This window comes from Festucalex cinctus, chromosome 5, assembly GCF_051991245.1.
Source record: "Festucalex cinctus isolate MCC-2025b chromosome 5, RoL_Fcin_1.0, whole genome shotgun sequence".
NCBI classification, from domain to species: Eukaryota; Metazoa; Chordata; class Actinopteri; order Syngnathiformes; family Syngnathidae; genus Festucalex; species Festucalex cinctus.
This window is the reverse complement of record NC_135415.1, coordinates 27,540,315-27,556,699: the sequence shown is the minus strand read 5'-3', so window position 1 is coordinate 27,556,699 and position 16,385 is coordinate 27,540,315. Positions and strand designations below refer to the sequence as shown.

Genomic DNA, 16,385 nt, shown 5'->3' with positions numbered 1-16,385 from the left:
CAAAAAAAAAACCCAAAAAAACTTAGGTATCGGACGATACTGCAAAGCTGGGTATCGGAATCGGTATCGGGGGCCAAATAACGGTATCAGAACAACACTAATTATTACCCACAGAATTGCTGATTTTGATGTCAGCGCTCCACACACTACAGATTAGTTATTGACTACAAAACATATTTCTATTTCAAATATCAGTGTGCTCTTTACAGCACATGAGCAACATTCGAAGTAGCTCTAGTTAAAGAAGTGAATGCTAGAAAGGTATCATTTTGTACGACTAGATTGGATAACTGGAGTGTTTTCATACGCACACATATCGCCAAAAAGTTCGATATTTATTATTATTGGCAGTCCTTTAGTTTCCTCTTTATACACAGCTGTATGTTAATTTGAATTTGCTCACTTCCTGATTTCTTACTTTTGCACTTTTCACCCTGCTAATGAAATATTTTCCATAAAATACCTGTTTTGAGGAATACTAGACCCAATTGTGCACACACCCCCAACCTGGAGAATTCACCCAAGTCACCGTGCGCGTGCGTGCACATATCTACGTGCGCTCTCCCCACTTCTGGGCTTAATTAGCATGATTGGATGGTGAGCGATGGATCGAAACGCAGGAAGACATGACGCTGATGAGACCATGCACCCCGCTGTGTAGCCAGCCTGGCGCCTCTCCGTAATAAACAGCGACCTTTAGTCTGCAGTGTGTGTTGGAGAAGAGACAGCCGACCGCGGGCTCATTTCGGCAGCACTCACCGACAAAGTTGATTAAGCATTCATTAAAGGGCCAGCATCTTCACCTGCATCACTTGACATGGCCAAATGATAGCAGAACTACAAGTAGGCTACATATGTTTTCGTGTTTGTTTTTCACCCCACAAGGCGAGACAACAAATAAATGAAACACAATAAATGACAAAGTACATGGTAAATGGTTGTTAGTGTTCATTTTCTGTACTGAAATCGACATCAGTTCAGACCTATTCATTGAGTTCACCTGAATTTTGCAAAGCCCATCAATTTATGCATTTAGTGATAGAAATCATGTTGAAAATATTTACTAGTGTTGTTCAGATACCGTTTTGTGGCCCCCGATACCGATTCCGATACCCAGTTTCGCCGTATCTGCCGATACCGATACCATACCGATACCTGTTTTTTTTTTTTTTTTTAAGTGTTGTTCCGATACAGTTGTTTTTGGCCCCGATACCGATACCCAGATTTGCCGTATCGGCCGATACCGATACCATACCGATACCTACGTTTTTTTTTTAAAGTGTTGTTGCGATACCGTTGTTTGGCCCCTGATACCGATTTCGATACCCAGCTTTGCCGTATCGGCCGATACCATACCTAAGGTTTTTTTTCTTTCCTCAACATGAAAAAGCTGTCCTGCCATTGGTTCAGAACATTCAAGGGCCAATAGGATATCTGAGATCGACATGCAATGAGCATGTCACACATCAGTGAATGTCATGCACCAGCAAGACACAAGATGCTGCATCCAAAATCCTATATTAGCGTTGGAATTAATGGTATCGACATGTTACTTTTTTAAATATTTGCCACGTTGAACAATGATGCTCAATTTAGAGCCGAGAAGCCACTCGGTCCCGCCATCTGCATAACAATCAACCAAGCAAACAATTCTCATATTTAAGTGCTCATTTAAATGCGACATCACATGCAGGCAGGCAGGAACATTACAAAAGCAGGTTGGGAGAGTCCAATCAGATAACTCTAATTAGAACAACCGTTACGCTTTTGTTCTCCCAGATCCTTCTGTTTGGACTTTGCTTGCCAATCCAGTCATGCTAATGTTGTTCCTCAGCCTGATGGACTTCTTCCAATTAAATTAAATCTGGATTGAATACATTACTGGCTACGTCATGCTTAAACAGGAAAGTTCAAGGGGTACAAAAACACTCCAGTGCGCCAGGACTGTAATTTTTGTGTATGTATTTTGTGTATTTGTATTTTTTATTGCAATTTTTACCCACCCTGCCCAAGTGGATTATTAATCACAAACTACATGGCAGAGCAGCAGAAGGAAGCAGAATTTGGTAGTTTTTAACTCATTCACTGCCTTTGACAAGTATACTTGTCAATTGTATTTTTTAGAGCGGTGCTAAATGGGGGCGAATCTGAGCATGCTCCACTGTAAATATCAAACTTGGAAACAACTTTACTGATGCCCAACCACCGGTAGATGACATCATTGCCCCATTTTATAGGAAATAAACACAGTTTCAGAGTCCATGGGAGAAATGGCTGTATTTTGGCAAACCTACATTTTTCTGCTGTCAATTATAAAAGAACGGGACGGGACAAAAAGTAGGGAGTCTATTCTGTTATTTGGTAGATTCGGTTTATATATAATTATTGAATGTAATATCACGTGAGTATTGGAAATGTAAAAATTTTCTATAATGACTGGCAGTGAATGAGTTTTTAATATGTTCACAAAAAGTTAGGAGATATTCAGCTTTTGGGCAAAAAATCATTCATTCGTTACAGAATGACCACTTTATAATTTAGCCTATGTTTTCAAATTGGATTAAAGCTTCTTAACATAGAACATTTCCCCAAAATATCTTTACATTAGGCTTTTTATTTGATTGGATTTAGGTTAGAATTTCCCACACTGTGTCTGCAGCTGTGATGTTATGGGCACAATGTGTACGTGTTTGGAGGGACAAAAAAAAAGCAAAGCAAGAAAAAACCCACACACAAAAAGGGGGCGGGATTGTGCAGTTACATTTTTCCGCCACACGTGGCAGTAGCGATTCAAAATTCAATTTCCTGCAGCTTGGGCAGCTTTAAAATAAAGTCAAATATAAAATTAACACGGTTACACGTCACACAAGATTTGCAAACACAAGGATGATCATGCCTACTCAACCAAACCAACCCGTGCAGTGCATATTTCGCTCTTGATTTGGGGGTAAAATAAATAAATAAATAAATAAATAAATAAATAAATCGGATTTGTACTGTTCACATTGCATGAAGAAAACAAAAAACAAAACAAAAAACCATGCAGTGCATATTTGGCTCTTGATTTTGGGAATAAATAAATAAATAATTAAATAAAATCAATCAATCAATCGGATTTGTACTGTTCACATTGCACGAAAAAATAAAAAATAAAAAAACGACATGCATGTCACATATAGGTACCAAAATTGGAATTGACTTGTAGCCCTAACAATGACATCACATTGCTATCTGATTATTATCCACATACGAACGAGGCCTGATCCTGGTCAGAGGTTCGATTTACACTTTTTCCAAACTTCTTTTTACATTGCTTTAGAGATTATGTAATGGAGAAATAGTTGGAACAACTATACTGTAAGTGTCAAACATAATAAAGCGTCACTATGTCATCAAAATGATCCTACCGGGGAACAACAACAACAACAACAACAACAACAGGTGTTTATGGTTTAAGTCTGAGTTAAAATCTCCGGACTGAAGGACAGTTTACCAGTATTTATACCACTATTACCAGGCAGTTGCACACATTTGTGAGCAGCAGAGGTCATTAATTGTCCAACTAAAAAATCTTTACCAGAAATAAGGCCAAAAGAAAAAGTTTTTTGACCATGTAAACACCATCATCAATATATTTGATGGAAAGTGAAACGCGGAGCAGGACAGGAACATTGCAGTTGAATAATGCGGCCATTAAGTAACACAACACAAAGATTGTCATTCAGGAGTTATGCAGATTTCCATTTGCTTCTCGCTTTCACATCAGATGACGTTGGAATTTAAAATAGCAGCTTTTGTATGCTGAGAATAGATCCGGAGGTGGACACGAGGGAGAGTAATGATGCATTTCAACAGGTGTGCCTATTTTTATTTTTTTCCTTCGATGAAAAATTCCACGTAAACGAAAGGGCAAGGTTTGCCATGTGACAGTGGGCGTTCAACATTGGTGGATGTGTGTGTGTAAAACCAGCAGGAATCCAATCTGTCAACTTCCATAAATCCTCCTTTGTAGGAAATCAGCTTGACTTCCATTAATTAACTTGACTTCTGCTTACAAAAAAAAATATTTTAACAATGTTTCAGTTCCACTTCTGGCAATTAACGGGCATGATGAATGCGCATGACGAAAATCATATAGCGCCATTTCACACACACTTTGTATATTATAGTGGGTGTGCATGTGTGAATGTATGCCCGCCGGATGCTAAATTAGCCTGGTGGGCATCCGCAGCACATATTATCTAACTGGACTCCAGCAGAGCGAGCTGAGCTGCCTCTCTGCTTCCCTTGTCCTTTTGCAGTCATTATGCTAAGCAGCATGGCGCATCGCTGTACATTAGCGCCTCAATTGCAGAAAGGACGCACCAGCAAAATTTCACAATAACATGTCAAAACTGCTAGGCCAATATTGGCATTACTTTCATCACACTGACAGGAGAGGTGTTTACATAAATGTTATGGAGAGAAGTTCTTAGCTTGTTGCTGCTATTATTTATGTCCTGGAGAGCCCCTATCCAGCCTGTTTTCCATGTTTCTCTCCACTAACACACCTGATTCATGATCGGATTCATGGAATCTAATTGGTTGCGTCGCCGGAACGCACCGCAGCCGCACCGCAGCCGCATCCGCATCCGGTGTAAATCCCGGGTAATAGGAAACTTTGTTCTGCTTTCTATAAGAAATCGACGGAGTTTCCCTCCAGTGATTTCCTGCACAGTTTCGAAACATAAACTGGTATTTTGTGTTTGTTATTTCTGCTCAAGGTTCGTCTGGGGAGCATTCGAGCAGCCTGGTAAAAGATGAGTCATAACAACAACGTGTCAGGTATAATTGGCAGAACATTCAGCAGCACCTGTTGGCGGTCCCTTGATCCCAAGACAAGTCCTCATCCTTCATGTTGCTTGCTTGGAGATATTGGCGAACTGATCGGCAAGTTCGAATGAGAGAGTGCATTTTCCTCTCCAAGTTACTCGCGTGCGAAGTCATCAAGCTTGTGGGATTGAGAATGTGTGAACCTTCCACGGCTGGTGTGACAAGCAGAAGCTGTGACAAATCGAGTCAGTGCATCTGCTTCAGTGTGCAGCTTTCAAAGTCGCACATTCCAACCAACACACGTTTGTTTGTTTGTTTGTTTGTTCAAATATCGACTCACATTCTCTCCTGACTATCTGACAAAAAGCAGCTTGCGTTTAACGTCTGCGCTTGGACATTGTTATGCGAGAAGAAACTCGATGCCTCAGATGCGGTTTTGGAGACGCTCCGGGATGAAGAACCGTTTGAAGTGAGGTCCGGCGAACAGCTTTGAGGTCCTGCGGCTTCAACGGGCCCAAGCCCGACCGGAGCTTTGGCCTTGGACTGCTCCGTTTCATCCCCCGCCTGGACGACAGTCGACACGGTGCTCTCCATCCGGCTTGCCTTGTAAACGCTCGTCTGAGTTTGGTAGTAGCGAGTCGACTTGAGTTCCAGGCCTTCGTAGGAGCTTTGAGGGACACACGGGCAGCAGCGGAAAGCTTGTTTAAATCCTGCGCGGAACCTGTGGAGGAAGTATACAGGACTTCATTTCATTATTTCATTTGCACAAATATAACAGAAGATTGAAGATTGACAGTCCAACGGTGTGGCTGTTAATGGTTTACAGAGTGTGACACATTTATCTTGACTTCCTTTTTCAATTTCTTCTCCATCCCTTGCAAACAGATTAATTTCCCTCTCCGCTGATTGCTGCCAGTTATGACTTAATCTTTCAAGCAACTATACCTTATATACACATCACTGATACAATTGAGAGATGTTATCTGAGGAAGAAACATAGAATGTCTTGAGAGGAAATATTATGAGTCTCTCTTGGAGTGTTTGCCATAGATTAATCAGGTAATTTGAATAAGTATTTATTCTAAGCTTCTAATTAGCAGGTTTAGTCAGCATTATCCCCCCCCCCCCAAGGAGCAGACACAAACATGCTTGCTCATACTGATGATAGTATTGCTGTGATCATTTATTTATTCATAATTTTTTTTTTTTACACTGTAGTTAATTCATTTGCTCCCAATAACGTATAAATACGTTTTTTATGTTCTAAGTGTCCCAAAGACGTATTTATACGTTGTTGTTTTTTTGTTTGTTTTTTTTGTTTTTTTTATGCTAGAGCATACAAAAGGCTTTGCTACAGCCTCTCAACTGCAAATATTTACACTAGGAAGATAGTAAAATAAAGAATTGGAAAAAATAAAAGTGACTCAAGGGTGTAGGAGCGAACTCACGACCTTCAGCTTGGGAAACAGCCGATGTACTGCATGAGCCATGCAGCTCCCTGTTTCTGTTCGTATCTTTGTGTCAGCTGCAGATGATTTAAAGATTCCATGGAATCTTTCTCCAAGAGACCAAAAAAATGATGTCTTTGGTCTCTTGGAGAAAAGCGAACAGTAGTAGGGGCATAGCTCAGGTGGTAAAATCATTTTTCTAAATATGCAAAAGCACAAATAAATTATTTGCACAACACAATTTCTCTTCATAACATGATGTGGCCCTTGCGTCCTTCTGATTTTCTGTATGTGGCCCTCAAATGAAAAAGTTTGGACACCCCTGATCTAAGTGTTATGTTAAACTTCAATACATGTCAAGTAAACCGGGGATATTAAAATGATTGTGGCGGAGAAAATAATCCTGAAACTAATCAGGGGTGTGTCGCTCTTTGGATCATATTATGAGTGTGATGATTGACAGAGACGCTTAGAACACTAATGGCCGGAAAAGACCTCATACCCTCAAAACTTAAAAGTCATCCGTAATATAGGCAGGGAAGTTGTTATCAACAAGTATATGGAGATAAACTGCTTTCCACTTCAATTTACTGGATGCGCAATATCTTACCCTCTTCCTCAAGTCCAATATTATCTTGTTTGCTCGTGTTGAGTGCCATTTTATTGTCCTCCCACCATGACACCAGACTGGCCTCCTCCATCATGTAGGATGCTTTATCCCAATCAGTAAAGAGTCCTATTACCGTGGTGCCATCCACTCACTTTGGGTTGTCCTTGTGGGAGGCGACACATTCGTGCGTGAACGGGGTAGAGAATGTGGCGGAGGACGCACGTCTGAATGCGCTCGTATTTGTTGCATGTGTCGTCTGAAGTACCGTTACTGATCATGACAGACTGTGGGCCCGCCAGTGAGGAAGTCCGGGAGCCAGTCACAAGAGAGTGTACATAGTTTACGGGTGACTTTGAACGACTAAGAGATGGCAATATGAAAGGTAAAGTGGTCTGTCAATGATGTGGGTTAGGAGAAGCGGCGTTTGACTGTGATGGCATTTGAGGCAAGTGTATTGCAGGGTGTCCAGCGTGTGGATGTGGGCAAACACTGGACTGAAAGCCAGTCTTGCCACAGTTACATTGAAAAAGTTACTTAACTACTTTATTGATTACTTGACTCTTTACTGATTTGACTCTTTACTGATTTGACTTTAAAAGCAATATAAATAAAAAATAAAAATTCAATCAATCAATAAATAATGTTATTACACCAGAGATTGAATAATAATAATAATAATAATAATAATAATAATAATAACAACAACAATAAAATAAAAATTCATCCATCCATCCATCCATCTTCTTCCGCTTATCCGGGGTCGGGTCGCGGGGGCAGCAGCTTCAGGAGGGAAACCCAGACTTCCCTCTCCCCAGCCACTTCAACCAGCTCCTCCGATGGGATCCCAAGGCGTTCCCAGGCCAGCCGAGAGACATAGTCTCTCCAGCGTGTCCTGGGTCGTCCCCGGGGCCTCCCACCGGTGGGACATGCCCGGAACACCTCCCCAGGGAGGCGTCCAGGAGGCATCCGAACCAGATGCCCGAGCCACCTCAGCTGGCTCCTCTCAACGCGGAGGAGCAGCGGCTCGACTCTGAGTCCCTCCCGGATGACCGAGCTTCTCACCCTATCTCTAAGGGAGAGCCCGGACACCCTGCGGAGGAAACTCATTTCGGCCGCTTGTATCCGGGATCTCGTTCTTTCGGTCACGACCCACAGCTCGTGACCATAGGTGAGGGTTGGAACGTAGATCGACCGGTAAATCGAGAGCTTTGCCTTTTGGCTCAGCTCTTTCTTCACCACGACGGACCGATACAGAGTCCGCATCACTGCAGACGCTGCACCGATCCGCCTGTCGATCTCCCGCTCCATCCTACCCTCACTCGTGAACAAGACCCCAAGATACTTGAACTCCTCCACTTGGGGCAGGATCTCATCCCCGACCTGAAGACGACACTCCACCCTTTTCCGACTGAGGACCATGGTCTCGGATTTGGAGGTGCTGATCCTCATCCCAGCCGCTTCACACTCGGCTGCGAACCGCTCCAGTGAGAGCTGAAGGTCCCGGCCTGATGAAGCCAACAGCACCACATCATCTGCAAAGAGCAGAGATGCAATGCTGAGGCCACCAAACCGGAACCCCTCCACTCCTCGGCTGCGCCTAGAAATTCTGTCCATAAAAGTTATGAACAGAATCGGTGACAAAGGGCAACCTTGGCGGAGTCCAACCCTCACCGGAAACGAATCCGACTTACTGCCGGCAATACGGACCAAACTCTGGCAACGGTCGTACAGGGACCGAACAGCCCGTAACAAGGGGCCCGGCACCCCGTACTCCCGAAGCACCCCCCACAGAACTCCCCGAGGGACACGGTCGAACGCCTTCTCCAGATCCACAAAACACATGTGGACTGGTTGAGCGAACTCCCACGCACCCTCGAGGATCCTGCGGAGGGTGTAGAGCTGGTCCACTGTTCCACGGCCAGGACGAAAACCACACTGCTCCTCCTGGATCCGAGATTCGACCTCCCGACGGACCCTCCTCTCCAGCACCCCTGAATAGACCTTACCAGGGAGGCTGAGGAGTGTGATCCCTCTGTAGTTGGAACACACCCTCCGGTCCCCCTTCTTAAAAAGGGGGACCACCACCCCGGTCTGCCAATCCAGAGGCACTGTCCCCGATGTCCACGCGATGTTGTAGAGGCGTGTCAACCACGACAGCCCCACAACATCCAGAGTCTTTAGGAACTCCGGGCGGATCTCATCCACCCCCGGGGCCCTGCCACCGAGGAGCTTTCCAACCACCTCAGTGACTTCGACCCCAGAGATAGGAGAGCCCACCCCAGAGTCCCCAGACTCTGCTTCCTCAAAAGGAGACGTGTTGGTGGAATTGAGGAGGTCTTCGAAGTATTCCCCCCACCGCTTCACGACGTCCCGAGTCGAGGTCAGCAGCACCCCATCGCCACTATACACAGTGTTAATGGTGCACTGCTTTCCTCTCCTGAGACGCCGGATGGTGGACCAGAATTTCCTCGAAGCCGTCCGGAAGTCGTTTTCCATGGCCTCACCGAACTCCTCCCATGTCCGAGTTTTTGCCTCAGTAACCGCCGAAGCCGCGTTCCGCTTGGCCATCCGGTACCTGTCAGCTGCCTCCGGAGTCCGACAGGCCAAAAAGGCCCGATAGGACTCCTTCTTCAGCTTGACGGCATCCCTTACCGCTGGTGTCCACCAGCGGGTTCGAAGATTGCCGCCGCGACAGGCACCGACCACCTTACGGCCACAGCTCCGATCGGCCGCCTCAACAATGGAGGCGCGGAACATGGTCCATTCGGACTCAATGTCCCCCACCTCCCCCGAGACAAGGGAGAAGCTCTGCCGGAGGTGGGCATTGAAACTCTTTCTGACAGGGGATTCCGCCAGACGTTCCCAGCAAACCCTCACAATACGTTTGGGTCTGCCAGGTCGGACCGGCATCTTCCCCCACCATCGGAGCCAACACACCACCAGGTGGTGATCAGTTGACAGCTCCGCCCCTCTCTTCACCCGAGTGTCCAAAACATGCGGCCGCAAATCCGATGACACGACTACAAAGTCGATCATCGAACTGCGGCCTAGGGTGTCCTGGTGCCAAGTGCACATATGGACACCCTTATGCTTGAACATGGTGTTCGTTATGGACAAACCGTGACGAGCACAGAAGTCCAATAACAGAACACCGCTCGGGTTCCGATCAGGGGGGCCGTTCCTCCCAATCACGCCCCTCCAGGTCTCACTGTCATTCCCCACGTGAGCGTTGAAGTCCCCCAGCAGGACGAGGGAGTCCCCAGAGGGAGCGCTCTCCAGCACACCCTCCACGGACTCCAAGAAGGGTGGGTACTCTGAGCTGCTGTTTGGTGCATATGCACAAACAACAGTCAGGACCCGTCCCCCCACCCGAAGGCGGAGGGAGGCTACCCTCTCGTCCACCGGGGTAAACCCCAACGTACAGGCGCCGAGCCGGGGGGCAATAAGTATGCCCACACCTGCTCTGCGCCTCACACCGTGGGCAACTCCAGAGTGGAAGAGAGTCCAACCCCTCTCAAGAGGACTGGTACCAGAGCCCAAGCCGTGTGTGGAGGCGAGTCCGACTATGTCTAGTCGGAACTTCTCGGCCTCGCACACCAGCTCGGGCTCCTTCCCTGCCAGAGAGGTGACATTCCATGTCCCAAGAGCCAGCTTCTGTAGCCGGGGGTCGGTCCGCCAAGGTCTCCTCCCTTGGCCGCCACCCAGCCCACACTGCACCCGACCCCTTTGGCCCCTCCCACCGGTGGTGAGCCCGTGGGAAGAGGGACCCACGTTGCCCCTTCGGGCTGTGCCCGGCCGGGCCCCATGGGTGCAGGCCCGGCCACCAGGCGCTCGCCAGCGAGCCCCGCCTCCAGGCCTGGCTCCAGAGGGGGGCCCCGGTGACCCGCGTCCGGGCGAGGGAAACGCGTCTCCAAAATTTTTTATCATCATAGGGGTCTTCTGAGCCGTTCTTAGTCTGGCCCCTCACCTAGGACCTGTTTGCCATGGGTGACCCTGCCAGGGGCATAAAGCCCCAGACAACATAGCTCCTAGGATCATTGCGACACGCAAACCCCTCCACCACGTTAAGGTGCCGGCTCACGGATTGAATAAAAATTCAATCAATCAATAAATAAGGTTATCACACCAGAGATTTAATTAATAATAAATAAAATAAAAATTCAATCAATTATTATTATTATTATTATTATTATTATTATTAGTTACACACCACAGGTGCAGATAACCCATCTTAACATAAAATTGACAACCGTTTTTCTAATATTTAAATCGGAACATAAGTAATTATTTTTATTGTAAAAAAATGAGCAATGAATTTCACTTTACATAGACGGGCTACTTGTTTTTATTTTTCACAAATGACCTTGCTGCACTTAAACATTTGTCTGTTTTGGCCCGACATATTTAGCTGTTAATATTGTCATACCAGACCAGCAAAAAAAAAAAAATGCATCATTTGACGTCTTTTTCCGTCAATGGCAGTGAATGAGTTAACATTCATAATTTACATTGTTTATGAATATAATGATTGTATGTAAGCAGGTATGACGTGTAATACGTAGCCAGTAGCAGTTCGCGCTGCTGTCAGTGTCAACCAAGGACGATGGAGTGATAAAAGTGACACTAGGGTATCCGAGTTGAGAGTTCACACGCTTACCTGTCATTGAGGCAGCAGTAGATGATCGGGTTGTACATGGTGGAACTCATGGCCAACCACATGATGGCCAAATACACCTGCTGGATGAATGTTTCCTCAAACATATCGGGAAAAAACTGGTGCAGCAGGAAGTAGACATGGTAGGGCAGCCAGCAGATGGCAAACGTGCACACCACCACAATCATCATCTTCACCACCTGCAACACACATCAGAGCATCATCCATTGTTCCTCCACACCAGAAATACAGATTTTTTTGGTATCGATTTCATTGATTAATAGACAAAATAATCAACTGTTTAATCTATATTAAAGGCATCAGTACCTGTAGTTACATTAAAGAGGGGAAACTATGGAAGAAAGTAATCATTTGAGAAGAGGGCACTTTTTCCACACCACTATAGGTCGCAGTATACGTACGTGTATGCAACATGCACACTTCAAACCCTTCTTGAATAAGAAGGAAATTAGGGAAAAGAAAAATGAAATGGGTGAACTAACCGAAGCATTCAATTGATTAAACTTATTGGACTGTAACTTTAGTTGAGTTCTTTACTGCTTATTGATTGCTTTATTGTGCAAACTTTATGACATTATATGTTAATTGTACAATTCAATCATGTCTGATTTGACATTATTGACATGCATGTACAAGCATTTCACACATACTCAGATCTCGAGGGCAAATCTATTCTACATTAAGTCTGTAAATTCTCATAATTAAATCAAATCAATTAAAAAGTATGCATCCATTAAATTTGTAAGCTATTTGAGATAACATAATATATGATGTCAGCCCAATAAATATCACGAGCCATGCACAGCAGGATCAACTTAATTAATTATTCATGATAAGTATACATAGCGACGATGAGATAAGAAATGAAGAATATTTCACGGTATCATGTACACATTACATAAACTGCTTTCACTTGAACAATAAAGCTGCTATACTTGGCTCCACCAAGGCCCGCCGGTATAGTTTATTGTCGTCCAAGCTATTATGCGTGACATGAAATCAAGACATAAGGCAATCTTTATTAGGAGCTTGTCAAATAAAATAGAATAAACGCTTGTGGGAGGCTCAAAGGTAGCGAACCTTGCGTTTGGCAGTCAGCTGCTCCTTGTAGCGATCCGAAGAGTCTCCTGGGATTTCACTGGCCCAGAGGGTCAGTCCCACCACGAGGTAAGCGCAACCCATCACCAATAAAGGAAGGAAGTAGATCAGGATGGCCACGCACACGTAATACCTGCAACACGTGCAATCTTTATGAATCGAGGATTCTTCAAATATCAGTTTATCGTCACTGCGTCCCGCTGAGTGACATCAAACGCGACAAAGGGGGAGACCATCTGCTGTTCTTACATGAGCAGTAGTCAGCTTGAAGTGGAGGCGCTCAGAAGGGTCAATCGTTAAAATTGGCCTTCAGTGACAAGCAAAATAGATATCGGAAAAAACATTCAGTGAAAACGGACATAAGTGGAAGGATGCATTTGCGGATGTAGACGCTTTTTTTGTTGAGATTGCCAGTAGGAGACTGTGTTGACAAAAACAGATTATTGTTATTATTATTATTATTTATTTATTTTTTTAAAACAAATGGGTTTTCTTTTTGTCTGAATGTTTACTGTATATAGTTTGTGCCAAGACTGGTAAAAAAACATCCATCCATTTTCTTGAGCGCTTATTCCTCACAAGTGTCGCGGGGGGTGCTGGCGCCTATCTTAGCTGGCTCTGGGCAGTAGGCGGGGGACACCCTGGACTGGTTGCCAACCAATCGCAGGGCACACAGAGACGAAAAACCATCCACGCACTCACAAGCACACCTAGGGACAATTCGGAGCGCCCAATTAACCTGCCATGCATGTCTTTGGAATGTGGGAGGAGACCGGAGTACCCGTAGAAGACCCACGCAGGCACGGAGAGGACATGCAAACTCCATGGTAACTGACAAGGTCAGATAACCAAGACAGGTGAGACTGACAAAGAAGGTCAGAGACAGAGGTAGATCCAAAAACAGGTTCCGGTTCTGAAAAAAAAAAAAAAAAAAAAGGGGGGGGGGGGTGGTTGGAGCTGGAGAGTACCGCAAATCCAAGGGACAATGAAGTGAAGGGCAGAGCTGGTTATATAGTGCAGGAAACAGGTGAGAACAATGAGGGTACTAACGAGGTTGACCCCAGCTTGGCCCTAGTTCAGCCCTAGTTTAGATTATCTTTTAAAATAATGCCTGGCCTAATTGTTGATGTGCTTAAACGTTTTATTTTGAATTTGATTTTTGTGAAGCACACCGCAACAATAAAAATGTAGATTTCAAATCTTCTCTTCTTGGCGTATTCAATTGATTAGTCATGCACTCAAATTTTGTCATGTCAAATTCTTTATTTGGGGACTTTTAGCAGATATGAGATTAAAATAGATTAAACAGATTAATTCATTAAAAATTATTAATTATTATTAATTATTACTTTTTTTTTTTTTTTAATAAAATCATTAATATACCAACATTGAAGTATCATCCCAACCTCTCCTCCATTAACTGTCAAGTGATTTTAAAGCCTTTCCGATATATAATCAAATGTGACATTTTCAGTGATTAGAACATTTTTCATGCATAATTTATCATAGACACGGCGTTTTTATCATGTTAAAGTTGGAAAATGGGCATGTCAAATTATGCAGCGGGGCGTGCGTGTATGCGTGTGTGCATTCTGACTATGCAAATAATATAAATTAGAAAAAGAAATGAACAACTTTCAGACAATGCATATAATGTGTGTACCAACATGTTGTGAGACTGACTTCGACCTGCACAGAGAAACAGAATCTGTTTGCTCCTCAACAAATTCTGCAGAAGAGCCTCACAGGCCATTTCCGTGGCTATTAAGTACAATTATGTTAAATCCACTGAAACTCCCATTGGCTTTCATCAGGATGAAAATGAACGTGCAAGCACACATTAAAGTACACCGCAAAGATGGAAGGTTACCAAATAAAGGCAGAAAAGCGTTGAAATGCTCAAATATGGAGTTCAATAGATTTAATCTGAAGAAAAAAAAAAAAAAAGTCCATATATCCCAGCAAAACGATTATGGCAACAGCATAAAAGGCAGTAGCTGCTCGCATTAATAGTTTATGTTATGGAATAAATACTGTGTGACGAAACCGAAGCGCAGATTATGTTTTTTTTAAAAAGAAATAATACATGTCTTAAAATTGTATTCCTGGAAAAATACACATGATTTAATGGGGAAGTTAAAGGAACTTTAAGTCAATGTGTAATTTCATACTTGAGCAGGCACTCCAGAGAACCAAATATTTGTATCCAAGCAATTAAAATGTCAATTTTCCAAAATATTGCCCCTTTAATGAAGACTAACTGGCAGTGCCATCAGCACAAGGTACCAACATTAAAGGCTCCATAAGGTGTACTAGAGCAGTGCCTGAAAAAAGGAACGTGAGACTTCGGATACGCAGCTTCAGCAGATGATTTCATTTTGACTTAGCGTCTGTATCCTGCTAAATGGTTTTCATTCCCAAAAAAAAAAAAAAAAAAAAAAAAAAAAATGGAGGCGATCTCATCATGATCAATTGAGCTTCTGTCATCCAGTTTATTACAAACTATATTTCCATGGAGAAATGTAACAATCTGGATACAAATGAATGGCAAATGGCTGGTTGAGCCAGAAACATTGAACTGAGAAGTAGCTGCGAGCAGTGCTGCGATGACTGCAACACCGCTTTTGTGCATCACTGCATGCGTGCGTGTGCGTGCGTGCGTGCTCTCGAACGTTGGTTATTTGTGTGAAAGTGCTCACGCTGGTGCAGCTTCCTGCTTATATTGGCCGGTGAAAGCAGTGGGATTAGAGAAATACAAATGAAGGAAACGCAAAAGGTGACGGGGGCGGCACAAACTGCGGATAAATCATTTCCACACTTGCTGCGTTTATCCTCTTTTTTTTTTTTTTTTTTCTTTTCTCCCCATAACAACCTACAGAAGTTCGTCAATCAACAACATGATTAAAGTGTGTTCAGGTATGATTAACACCAACATTTGCACAATCAAACATTTCCCCAAGCCTCCCTTCGAGAATTGCTCCTGGTGACAGGTAAGATGCAATTTGTGTGACAGATTTATTAGCTTGATCTTTTCTGCAAAAGACACACATGGTGGGCTTTGATATTTCATCTAGGTTTGACATGAGAGCAGTTGGTTCTATTTGTAGCAGCCTGTGGACATACGATATCTGGAGTAAAGGTGAAAAGCAAACCGTAGTGCAGCCGTAGTGTCAAAGATTGGCGCTCAATCGGGGGTGTCAAACGTATGGCGCACGGGCCGGATCAGGCCCGCAAAGGGGGTTAATCCGGCCCGCAAGATGATCTTGTAAATTTTTAAAAATGGCTAAAATCAAAACATAAATTAATAATTTCAAAAGCAGTCCTCAACTTGTACACGGAATTGACCTGGATGTCATTTTTTTTTACACACAACTAGGGCTGCACGATATTGGAAAAACATGTGATATGCGATATAGTTGTTGAATATTACAATATAAATATTATTGCGATATTTAACATGTACCTAAAGAAATAACATTTTTATTGTCAAATGAAAGAATAACATTTTGTTCATGTGGTAAAAAGCAAGTTCAATGTGTTCCTAGTTAATTTATTGTAATTACCCTATTACTACCCTGTAATTACCCCGTAATTACCCTAAACTATTGGATGGTGATGCACATTTAAGTTTGTGTCTGATTGGTCAATTTCAGGTAAAAGCAAAAAATTCCATATGAAAATGATTGCATGTCTTTGCGATATGCATATTGGATGGCCAAATATCGCGATATCGATATTTTTT

The 16,385-nt window shown here is 43.7% G+C and overlaps 1 protein-coding gene across 1 annotated transcript in view; it reads right to left on the bottom strand.

Moving 5' to 3' along the window:
• Positions 1-1,333: 1,333 nt before the first annotated feature.
• The window catches only part of tacr1a (tachykinin receptor 1a), a 34,270-nt gene continuing 19,218 nt past the window's right edge, over positions 1,334-16,385 (bottom strand). Inside the window, exons 3-5 of the mRNA XM_077522481.1 lie at positions 12,626-12,776; positions 11,528-11,724; positions 1,334-5,533 (exon numbers count right to left, since the gene is read on the bottom strand). Of these exons, the coding sequence (XP_077378607.1) occupies positions 5,149-5,533; positions 11,528-11,724; positions 12,626-12,776 (733 nt within the window). The 3' untranslated portion in view covers positions 1,334-5,148. The remainder of the gene's footprint in view (positions 5,534-11,527; positions 11,725-12,625; positions 12,777-16,385) is intronic.